This window comes from Eptatretus burgeri, chromosome 6 (genome assembly GCF_056783735.1).
Source record: "Eptatretus burgeri isolate ZD-2024b chromosome 6, Ebu_testis_v1, whole genome shotgun sequence".
Lineage (NCBI taxonomy): Eukaryota > Metazoa > Chordata > Myxini > Myxiniformes > Myxinidae > Eptatretus > Eptatretus burgeri.
In genome coordinates, this window is record NC_140966.1 from 21,599,319 (window position 1) to 21,611,600 (window position 12,282).

General features: G+C 44.2%; 1 protein-coding gene across 4 annotated transcripts in view; it reads right to left on the reverse strand.

The window, feature by feature from the left end:
* Nucleotides 1–12,282, reverse strand: part of AMBRA1 (autophagy and beclin 1 regulator 1) — a 249,360-nt gene that overhangs the window by 231,158 nt on the left and 5,920 nt on the right. For all 4 annotated transcript variants that reach the window (XM_085884254.1, XM_085884255.1, XM_085884251.1 and 1 more), the window contains exon 5: nucleotides 4,447–4,619. In XM_085884254.1, coding sequence (XP_085740380.1) covers nucleotides 4,447–4,619 — 173 coding nt within the window. The remainder of the gene's footprint in view (nucleotides 1–4,446; nucleotides 4,620–12,282) is intronic.

Sequence of the window (12,282 nt, forward strand, 5' to 3'; positions counted from 1 at the left end):
TCACACCAACACTCTATACTGCCACCCTTCCTAACTAAATCCCCTGACTAACTCGTGCTCCCTCGTCATCCCTCAAAACTCATACACGTTCCATTTACTCTACATAGCTAAGCTACGTCTCCACTACACATTTCCAGTCTGTCCATGTCTCCAAAAATCCAAAAAAAATTCCCATTTCTTAAATCTGAATTAAAATCCCTCAAACTAATCCATTCCACGGGCTCCATGAGGAACAACCCATGTCCCCATGAAGCCATTCTAACTATCGCTAACCCATCCCCCTAACTAGTACTTCCTGTGCCCCCTGACGGGGGGGGTCTTCCACCCCTTGCCCAGGGAATCATGTTCACCCGAAGCGAGGCTTGCTTTTTTTTCCATGCGCACACCAGCGCGGCAACTCGCAACCTGCGCTCTTTCCCCGTGACGTCACGGCAGCTGTTCGCGTTTCTCGCACCTCGTCCCTTATCGGGCGGCACCATCCGGCAGGGATTTCCCTCCTACCGGATTTCAACCATGCAGCCACGATGTCACCCTGCGCATCCAAAGCAAACCTCGCATTTCGAGGGGTTCCCCACGCGAGCACATGTGCTCTGCTCGTTGGAGCTTCACACACACGCTCGCCTGGAAAACCCGTCCGTTCCAAATTCACAATCCAGCCTAGCTTCTGTCCGTCCCGCGGGATTTGCTAATCCACCGCGTGCGTTTCCGGACCGGGTTTCAATCGCGTAGCCGCGCACGTGGCGGCCTCGTGCGGAGCACAGCTTGGACCCCGCACGCGCTGCCGTGCAAACCCGGTACGGTCCCCAAAACAGCTACGGCCGCTACTCGGCCTTTGTCCACCGTCAGGCACCGTCGTCGTCACACTCTCGCGCCCAAACTCCCCCGTGCAACGACGCTCACACAGCTCACTATGACACTCACACCGGGACATGCGGTTGCATGTTCCCGCATGCCAGCCGCCATCTCCATCACATACAGCGACCTCACACACACCGGGACGACCACGCTCGGGATTTGCGTCACCACAAGGGTTCCCGGGGCCTTCATACCCCCCAAGCTTCGTGTGCACCCGTCAACAGCACTCGCCCGCTCTACCTCGCAAAGCTCGACTGGACCCACCTGGTCGAGATCCGCTTCAAGGGGGAATATTTCCTCCCCTCGTTCCTGGAGGAGGCCATCCAGCTGCTTGCACCGGGTCACGAGACATTTCCCGAGCTCCCCCTCATCGTCCTCCACTACCTCCATGTGTGTGCTCATCTTTCACCCCGTCTATATCGTGTAGTCTCTCCTCTACCGTTTCTACCTCCCGTGTCTCTGTTATTTCTTTTATCATTTCCGTCGTCTCCACGTGTCTCTTACACGTCTCCCGGATTATTCTGTCCTCCACCATGGGGCCGACACAATTCACACCCCCCCTCAGCTCGCTCGCTCCAGCATGTGGCACCACCATTTTGGAATCCATCGTCCGCCTCCCCTCTCTCCATGCCTGCTGTCTGCATTCATCACGTCCACCCTGGCATTCAAGCTTTCCACAAATCGCCCCATAAACTCCATGCGGCGTCCCATGATTTGCGCATTCGACCTCATTTCGTTCATATCCTCCATCAATCGTCCCATCACCTCAAACATCTGGTCCGTGCTGGAAACCACACGTGGGGGATGGTCAACCTGCATGGCGCTATCGTCCTGGACCATGGATTCTACATTAAAAAATATTCCTTATCCCTCCTGCACCTGTTCGCTTTGAGCTGCCATATTGCGTACGGAAATAATTGAAAAAGCTCGGAATTTGATGGAACCGGAGGGTCGCCTCACACACCCTTGATCCGGCTCCGTTAATTTGGTTTGGTGTGAAGGCGGAAGAGTTTGCATCCCACTCCTGCCACCAGTGTTACGGATTTCCCGCCCGTCGGCGTGCGAACAACCGCGTCTAACCAATAGCAGTCGCTTCGCCCACCGAACAGACAATCCAGTCGCGGCTTTCCGGATCAACGCCAGAAACCAGCCATGGGTGTGTTTTTAACCACACCACAACCTTGTCCGCACTCTATCCGCGCTACAGGGTCCGATCGCCAAATCTTCGATTTACCGAATTATTCGCGGGGGTAGGTTACCGAGAGATTGTACCTCAACGGGACCGCTTGGAAACGAGTGGCTTAAGCAGCTCGTTTCCTTTTGGGATAACCGAGCGGGGTATTATCGCGCAGTCCCGTTGGACCCGATCACTTTACCGGCTATTTAAAACCCAACTATATTCCGAGTGCAAGATGGGGCAGTTCAATGAGGGAATGGACGCACGAACAGGTTTACATTCACACAAGGACATTTATTATAACAAAGCAAGTATGCAATTAAACGAGGAAAAACACGTATGCAATTATACAAGCAAGAAAAGCACGACAAAAGAACTACGACCGTCTATACGAAATGCAATGCAAACATTCACAGCACACAAAGCACTTAACAATTTCCTACTTATTAGAAGGGCCCACGGACACACGTACGCACACACACACACACACACACACACACACACACACACACACACACACACACACACACACACACACACACACACACACAAGAAATGGTGGCAGAGGCCTTTTATAACGGGCTCCAGCTTGGAGGACAGGTGAGCTGAAACCCAGAGCCTATCTCGAAGCTCTCCACCTCGTGTGATCTTCAAGTTGTTCAGACCCAGGCTCCAGCGAGAGCGAGCTGGATCCAATCGCCGTGAGCTGCGATCCTTCTTGAGCTCCCGCGAATCCTCCCGCACTTCTCAACACATGCTGGTGAGACGAGCCACTGATCCTATCCGCCGATGCGTCGCTTCCCCGAGGAACCACCTCCACAAAGAGGTCGATGAGTCGCACCAAGCCGGGAACCAAAATGGAGAACAAAGAGCTCCACGAACCAAGAAGAAGAAGCCACCACTCACAGCTCGAGCCGAGCGACCGGCATAACTTTCTTCCAAACAGGGCAGCTTAAAGCAAAAAGCTCTCCTGAGCCAAGCAGAAGCCGAACCTCACGGAACCATCAAAGCAAAAAGCCTCCAAAAAGCCTCCTCCCGAGCCAGGCCTCAGCCGAAGCTCACTGAGCCATCCGAAGCAAAAAGCTTCCGAAGGCCTCAACCCTAACCCAAGCCAAACAGGACCCGAATGTCTGCTGAACGACTCCCCTCAACTCCCTTCTCCAACGCTGCCTCCAAACAAAAGAAAAGATCTCCTCTTATCCTTCTCCCACCCTTCCCCCGCTCCCGGCGTGACTCATGACTCATGCCCTCGTGCTCCATCCCCCGCTCAGCCACAGGTGGGAGGGAGTTGTTGACATCATGAGTCACGGGACGGCAGGGTTCTTCTTGCTCTTCGCAGAAGAGGGGGAGGGATGTCTCCATTGTTCGTTCCCTAACGATTAAATCTATCCGCAGCGCATCTAATCCATTTCTGAACATTTAAACAATGGAAGGTGAGCTATCTCAGGAACAAGCACTTATCGACATAGCTGACTCAAGGAACCTGAATGTTGTGTGCAATCGAATTCCCAAATTCATAACAATATATATATATATATATATATATATATATATATATATATATATATATATATATATATTTAAATTATGTGCCCAGACCGGGAATACAACCCAGGTTCTCTGGCAAAACGTACCAGTGCTCTGCCATCTGAGCTATCTGGGCAACCCACCGACTCAGCAACACATTTCTTCCACATATACAAGTGCCACTCTCTTTCCCACAAACATTTATGATATTCGTTCTATCCTGTTCATTTCTAATTACATTAGTACGCTCCCTGTAGTGTTCAATAGCGGACATGGATGTGTCCTCCCACAGGGAGAAAACCCTCTCGAGAACAGACCCGAGCAGCTCCTATGGTTGGCAGCGAGTGCCCCGGAAGTAGTGTGGGAAAGAGTGGCACTTGCTCGGACGCAAACACATTAAAGACCAAAATAAATCATGTGCACCGATACCTCAAGAGATGACAGGAAAGGCAACAGTTACAATTTAAAGAATCCCACACATGCAGAAAAGAAGTAGAGAATGTTAGATGGGAACATTTGACATCATAAGATCAAGGAAAGCTCATGCCCCAAAAGGAAAAGAGGAGCTTTCAAAGTAGACAATGGGGAAGAATTACTGTATCCTACAAAATGAATGGTTGCAAAGCAGCCGATGATCAATATTTCCAACCTCAAACAAGCATTGCTCTAAAAATGAGCAGCAACAGAGTTGGATGAAGTACTGCAAACAACCTATAATGGCACAGCATTGCATTGTTGGCCGGGAGGGTGGAGAGCTTGTCAAATCCAGCAGAGTGGAGTTTGGGAAGTGAACCAAGGTATGACAACAAAAGTAAAAAGCATAAACAGGAAGGGAAATCAATCACATTTGACACAAATTTGTGTCAACAAACCATTGAATCACATACCGAACTCGCTCCATTTCATTTGCAGTCTTGACAAAAGCAAAAGGCTCAGGTCGACTCCAGTCCCAGAAGTGTATCTCATTCGCTGTTGCTATTACCAGAAGCTGTACCGTGGGGTGGAAGGCCAATGATGCAATCGCAACATTGTTCTGGGTGTACCAGCTTTCACTTCCGCCCTGAATGGGGTGGCAAAAGAGCAAATCCATGAAATACAATTCAGCATTCTTAATCTTAAATCACTCAAATGTAGAGGGGAGAGAGAGAGAGAGAGACAGAGAGACAGAGATGGCAAGAGAGAAGGTAAGAGGGACAGATGGAAAGGGTGAGATAAATCAAACAACAGATCAAATTCAGCATTGGAACCATGAGGAGAAACCCAAGAGGCAAAGCTGGAGTCACTAGGCAGAACACCTAGATATGATTCGGGTTTCGGCTGCTACTCCTCTCCCCTAAAACCCATCCAGGCACAGCTAAGTGAGTCTAACAATAACGATTCGCAAGAGTTCACCTCTCCGGAGATACAGGAAAAGAAAGAGAAAAAGAAAAAGGAAAAAAAAGGAGTAAATAAAAAACGAAAGCAAGGAATGAAGAGTAAAAGACACCAAAACATATTAATGAGATGGCACTCTTCGACGTCGCGACATCTCCAGATATGCCTCCGCCCACATAAAAAAAATATTGCTGTTGAACCATGTGACCGATGATGTCATCAATTTGCACCCCCCACCCCACCCCAAACATAATTTAGCCCTACATGACCCTGAAAATTTTTCTCACTGATCACATGCAGCGTTCAACATATGCAATTACGATGTCACAAAGAAGCCACCTATGAGATTATCAAAACAAAATCACACTATTTCCCATGTAGAGTACTAGACATGTGCCATGTTTCAATTTTTCCCATGGAGTAGTTTTGGAGATACAGAGGTCCAAAGTTTTTCCTTTTTTTCCAACGGGGCTGCCACACCACGTGACCGATGATGTTATAATTATCATTAAAACATTCCACATGAGTAGTCACACAGATGATGAAAAATTTGTGTCAATCGGATCAGCAATTCCAGAGAAAAGAGAGAAAACTAGAAGGGCACTCGGGAGGGCACATACCTCAGCCACGTAATGCCTGATCCACGAGAACATATCGGGCCAAATACATTTTTGAAATATTATGCTATACAGTACTCTATCGTTTTTGGCCCTATCTCTCAATGGTGAAGAATCATTTTAAAAATCAAATAATTTGCGTATCCAGATGTGGATTCTCACCAAAATTGAATCAATTCATCCCTGTCACACACCCAACGTGTCCACAGAGTTTCATCCGAATCCGTCTGCAACTTAGAGATATCGTGCTATATGTATCGTTTTTGGCTCTATCTCTCAATGGTGAAGAATCACTAAAAAAAATTATCAGATCCAGATCCAGATGCAGATCTGGATCTTCACCAAAATTGAATCAATTCTTCCTTGTCACACACCTGTGTCCACCAAGTTTCATCCGAATCCGTCCACAACTTTCTGAGATATCGTGCTATATACCATTTTTTGCCCTATTGCTCAATGGTGAAAAATCACTTTAAAAAAATTCTAGTAGTCGGATCCGGATCTTCACCAAAATCTAATCAATTCGTCCTTGTCACACACCGAACCTGTCCACAAAATTTCATCTGGGTCCGTCCTCAACTTTTTGAGATATCCTGTACACAGACAGACAAACGGACAGAAAGGTGAAAACATAACCTCCTTCACCTTGGGTGGCGGAGGTAATTAGCACGTATGTAATGACTGTTGCCACATATGTATGGATAACCGTAAGTAAAGATGTACATACGGAGAGCCCGAAAGCAATGCCTCCGGCAACTTCATCAACAGAGGCATAAAAAGACAAACAAAAGGACATAACAAAAACCATACACAGGTGAGAGAAAGGCAAGACCTTGACATTTGAAGTCCTTTATTCCAGAAATAGAAAAATATACCATCAGAGATGGGGAATCCCCCGCCATTGAATGAAAAAGGTCATACATATTCCAGATAATGAGGGAGATGAAATGGAAACAAGACACCATTTGGTCATCATCTCGAAAAAGTTCCCCAGGGGTGAGGAACGTAGTAACCAAATATATATATATATATATATATATATATATATATATATATATATATATATATATATATATATATATATATATATATATATCTTCTTCTTCCTCTTTCGGCTGCTCCCGTTAGGGGTCGCCACAGCGGATCATCCGTGTGATCCGCATCGTGATTTGGCACATGTTTTACGCCGGATGCCCTTCCTGACGCAACCCTGGTCGCCTCTTACGACACAGGGATATGGTACACCTATTTTAACCGGGGTATACACCGGCCCAGTATACTGGTACTCATTTCGCCGACCTCGGAAGGATGACAGGCTGAGTCAACCCCCTGGTGTATTAATTCAGTGGCCCAACGGGGCTTGAACTCAGGACCCTAGGATCCCAAGCCGCTGCCCTAACCACTGCGCCAACACCAGGCTTAACCAAATATATATATATATATATATATATATATATATATATATATATATATATATATATATATATATATATATATATATATATATATATATATATATATATATATATATATATATATATGACTGTTTTTACACCAATTTTTCTTGGCTTTTTGTGAGGCAATGTTTTATGGCCGGATGCCCTTCCTGACGCCAACCCTGGTCGCCTCTTACGACACACAGGTATATGGTACACCTATTCTAACCAGGGCATACACCGGGACCAGTACAACTGGCACTCATTTCGCCGACCTCGGAAGGATGACAGGCTGAGTCAACCCCCTGGTGTTAATTCATCAGCCAACGGGGCTTGAACTCAGGACACTGGGATCCCAAGCCGCCACCCTAACCACTAAGCCAACACCAGGCTATGAACGTAGTAACCAAAAATAATTGAAATCAGATAAACGGTTTTCCATTTATTAGAAAAAAACTTTTTTTTAAAGCTGGCCGCCCCAGTCGGCCATCTTGGATCCGGCCACGCCCAAAATCAATAGGGTTCTTCCTTTTCAGGTGGTACATGTGTGACTCAAATTTCAAATCAATGTGGCGAAAAAACATTTTTTTAAAGATGGTCGCCCCAGTCGGCCATCATGGATCCGGCCACGCCCAAAATCAATAGGGTTCTTCCTTTTCAGGTGGTACATGTGTGACCCGAATTTAAAATCGATATGGCGAACAGTTTATGAGTTATCACACTCACAGCTATAAATGTTGACGCCCGGACAGACGGACGGACAGCCGGACGCCCTGGGTGACAACAATATCCCCCTTCCGCCACGCGGCGGGGGATAAAAAGGAACAAGGAGTAAACACAATTACAGTCAAGAAAAGGTGAACAAATCAAAGCAGATAACTAAATATAAGATACTCACTTTAATATGAGTTCATAGAACACCTTACTCCATGCAGTCTGAAGAAAAACGACATGACAAGGGTATTTTAAACTTGAGCTTCACGTTTTCGAGTAAGATCTATATTTCCTATGAGCCATCGTTTGGACCAAATCTTGATATTCCTCAGCACCGAGACCACAAGCAGCAAATTGGATTGGTCGAGATGACATAAATGCCATAATATTTTGTCCAAGTCCTGCTAAACGGAAGGTTTTTTTAAAATGTGCCAATAAGGTGATTTGTGTTCTTCAGTGCTCAAGCATATAATTTAATTGAAATGAAAAGTTTAAAAGGCTGGAGAAAAAAATAATAATAATAATAATAATAAAAACACCCAGCAAACTCTTTTCGGAAGTTTACCACCATTGACGCAGCGTATTTTACACCACCTAATGTCGCAAGTTATATTTGTTATTCGTGCCTGTTTGTGTGCTTTATGATGTCCCTAAAAAAAATGCATTTTCTGTTTGGAATCATTTTCAATTTTGTTTCTGATAGACAGGCAGGCAGACAGACTCAAAAAAAATTGTCTCACTCCTTTTCTGCGCATGCGTGATCAGGACGAGATTGTGTAGAATTTGCCAAATGCAGAGCCGAAGTACTGCTAAACTGCAGGTTTGTTTTCCGATTTGTTTTCTATGGCATTCAAAATATAAAAGTAAATTGAAATCAAGTCTTTCCTCCATCATAAACTGACGTTTATAGACAGACAGAGACAGAGTAAACCAAATGCTTGATCACACCTTTTGCTTCGTGCATGTGGGGTAAAAAAAAAACCAAAAAAAAACAATGCCCTTTAAGAAACAATTCCCACTCAGCTAAGGAACCCTCAGTCGTGAGAGTTTCTTGCAGGAGTAAGATATCGAATTTGACACTCAACTAATGGTTTAATTTGCACTATATTAAGAGAGGTGTAACCACAATTAATATTAAAGGCAAGCAATATAGATTTTCATTTACAAAGGGATATGAACAAAGATTACATCAATCATGATCTCTGAAGCTCTTTCACTCACAAGACTCAAATTTCATTAAAGGCACTGTCACACCTTGACGATTTAGCCAGCAATGGCAACGTATAAAAATGTATGTAAAACGTTGGCGTACGCTGAAATTTTGATGTTTTTTTAAAAAAGTTTTGGTCGTATTCAAAACGTGTTGGTCGTATGCATAACATATTAGTAACGGGCACAGAACGTTCCGTTGTCTTCAAGATAACTTATACCAACGAATGCTTAGCCTGTTGTCGGCGTTCACAACCTATGCCCAACGATAGTTTAACTTAGGCATAGTGGGCTGCACGTATCGCCGACGAACTCGTGGCGTAGCCTGTTAAAAACCTGCCGCACGCCGATTTAAATCATAACCGCCTGAGAATTGGAAGTGTCAACCACGCAGTGACACCTTAACGATTTCGCCAGCGTATGCCGACCTATGAAAAATGTGTCTAAAACGCTGGCACATATCGAATACGGTATGGGTAAGTTGTGCATACGTTAAGAGCACGCTAAAAAACGATGAATTACGCTGTCATATTTCGTGGTACGTCTCGTACGTCGTGAAATTTCAAGCATGCTGAAAATTTTACGACGTACTCACGGTATGGCTCACACGTTCTGCTACGCTGGGAATAAGTTGTAGGCACGTTACGCGATCGTTGACACAAGTTCCTTGTAAGTTACTCATAAGTCGAAACACGTCGAGGTAATGTTTAACATATCCGAAACTTATTTTCTCCGTGTAGGCACATTTTCTTTTTTTCTCCTTGTCTCCGTGAAGGCACGTGACGAAATATCTGAAGTTGTTTTTTTGGGGTTTTTTTTGTTTTTTTTTTAGTCTATCGCGAATTTTAAAATATATTCGGACATTTGTTTTTAAGTTTCGACATCGATGTGACAACATCCTCAAACAGAAAATATTCACAGAGGAGGAACTAAGAATAAGACATGAGCAAACTGAAGAGGCAATCGGACATGACATAACAGCACGTGACGAAATATCGTAAGCTATTGTTGTTTTTTTTAAACGCTGCCAACACGCCATAATACGGTAGCTGTACATTAGAAACACGTTCAGCAAGTTCTGTGGTCATCCGGAAGACTTCAATCAAACACGTCTACATACGTCAATATGCGTTGGAGGTACGTTACACATAGGTTCAAAGCACGTAACTCGTAGGTTAGAAATAAGTTTTGGGTACGCAAAGCATTACCTCGACGTGTTTCGACTTATGAGTAACTTGCAAGTAACGTGTGTCGACGTGTGTAAACGATCGCATAACGTGCCTCGACGTGTGTCAACGATCGTCTAACGTGCCTACAACACATTACTCATAGGTTATAAATAAGTTTTGGGTACGCTAATCATTACCTCGACGTGTTTCGACTTATGAGTAACTTACAAGTAACGTGTGTCGATGTGTGTCAACGATCGCATAACGTGCCTACAACTTATGGCCAGCGTAGCGGAACGTATGAGTCATACGCTGGCATACGTCGTAAAATTTCAAGCATGCTAAAATTTGAGGACAAACGCAAAGTACAACGATGAAAGCCAGCGTACTATGACGTATGGCAGTGTTTTTCAGCATGCTCTTAATGTTATCAAAACTTACCCATAACGTATTCGACGTGTGACAGCGTTTTAGACAAATTTTTCATAAGTCAGCATACGCTGTCTAAATCATCAAGGTGTGACAGCGCCTTAACGAGTGACATTGAGGGTCAGTAATGTTACCTCTATCAGGCTGAGAAATCACCATTCCAGCCACTTGAATGGAATTCTCTAGATCAGGAAAATGGTCTGTTAATTGAGACACCCTTTTTCCAAAAAACTTTAATGCAAGAAACATGAATCAACCTCAAGGTTCTGAGAAAGGACGGAAAGTGCCACGAAAGGCTGAGACAACAGAGGACGTCCCGTCATTCTTGTTCCCATGGTTTCAACTGCGAGCTCTTGCTGTTTTTCAGCACCTACTTGATCAACTGTCACAGGTGCAATCACCTCTAAATTGCAATTAAAATTTGTTCGTCCGGTTTATTAGGGTACCCTGTAAGTACAGGGTACCCTATTGTTTTTCTTCTGTTTATTATTATTACGCATTATTATTATTCTTTTTCCGCCGGCATTTTATGGCCTCTTTCGCTTTAATAATCATTTTCTCTGGGACACCAAGTCCGATCGACATGAAATTTTCACCATAGTATTATCTTTTTTGATAGCACAATCACGTTATAATTATGACATCATTGGTCACGTGGTGCGGGCGCCATCTTGAAAAAAACAATAAACTTTGGACCTCTATCTCAGAAACCGTGCAATGGAAAAAATTTTCGCTTGATACATTTTACTAAGCTCCCTATGGGGAACACATGTGATTTTTCGTGACGTCATAGGTGAAGCGATATACCGGTGAAAATTCGTCAAGTAGAACGCCGTATGGGAAAAATTTGAAAAATTTTGAGCGTCTACGCCTAAAGTCACTGACGAAAATGTTTTTCTTGACGTCATCGATGACGTAATTCGGCCACCATCTTGTTTTTTAGTGTTTTAAAAAAAATATATCTTCTTCTCCAGAAGGGCTGGACAGATTGAGGCGAAACTTTCCAGGTACATTCCCCAAGCGGTCCTCTTTCAACTTTGTTAATTTCTTATTGATTGGTCACATGGTTTGGTGGCCATCTTGAAAAAACCCTAAAACCTTCAAACATCTTCTTCTCCAGAACGGCTGACCTGATCACGGGGAAACTTCACACACCTATTGCACATGAGTAGCGAATACAAGTTTGTTTATTTCTAATTGATAGGTCACATGGTTTGGCAGCCATGTTGGATTTAAGAAAAATATTAAATAATGTTTTCTCTGGAACTGCTGTACCCGTCGAAGCGAAAATTTGTAATTATCATCTACGATCGTGTATGCACACGTGGTAAAAATTATGACATCGCAAGTCACATGGTTTGGCCGCCATCTTGGATTTAAGGATAAATATTAATGTATACTCTGGAACCGCTGCTTCTATATATGCGAAACTTCAGAATTATAATTTAGCCGACATGAGAAACATAAGTTTAAAATTTCAACCTGATCGGTCACACTGTTGGGAAGCCAGAATTATTTAATTATTTGAATCGGAGAACTTTTAGATTTTTGTTTTGTTTTCCAGAAGACTCACTTGGCTGCACCTGAATGCGTTTGAGGGAACAGGAACAGCAATTCAATTTATACCGACAATGTCCCCAGGAAAAAGGGCTAACTGCATACGTCATAACGAAATTGAACGCTTTGTGCTGCCCGGTTCGTAACTCGTCAGTCGCGTGCAGTCTCAAAGCAGGGCTGCATTTGTATCACTCTTCAATTATGTTTTCTCTGGAATC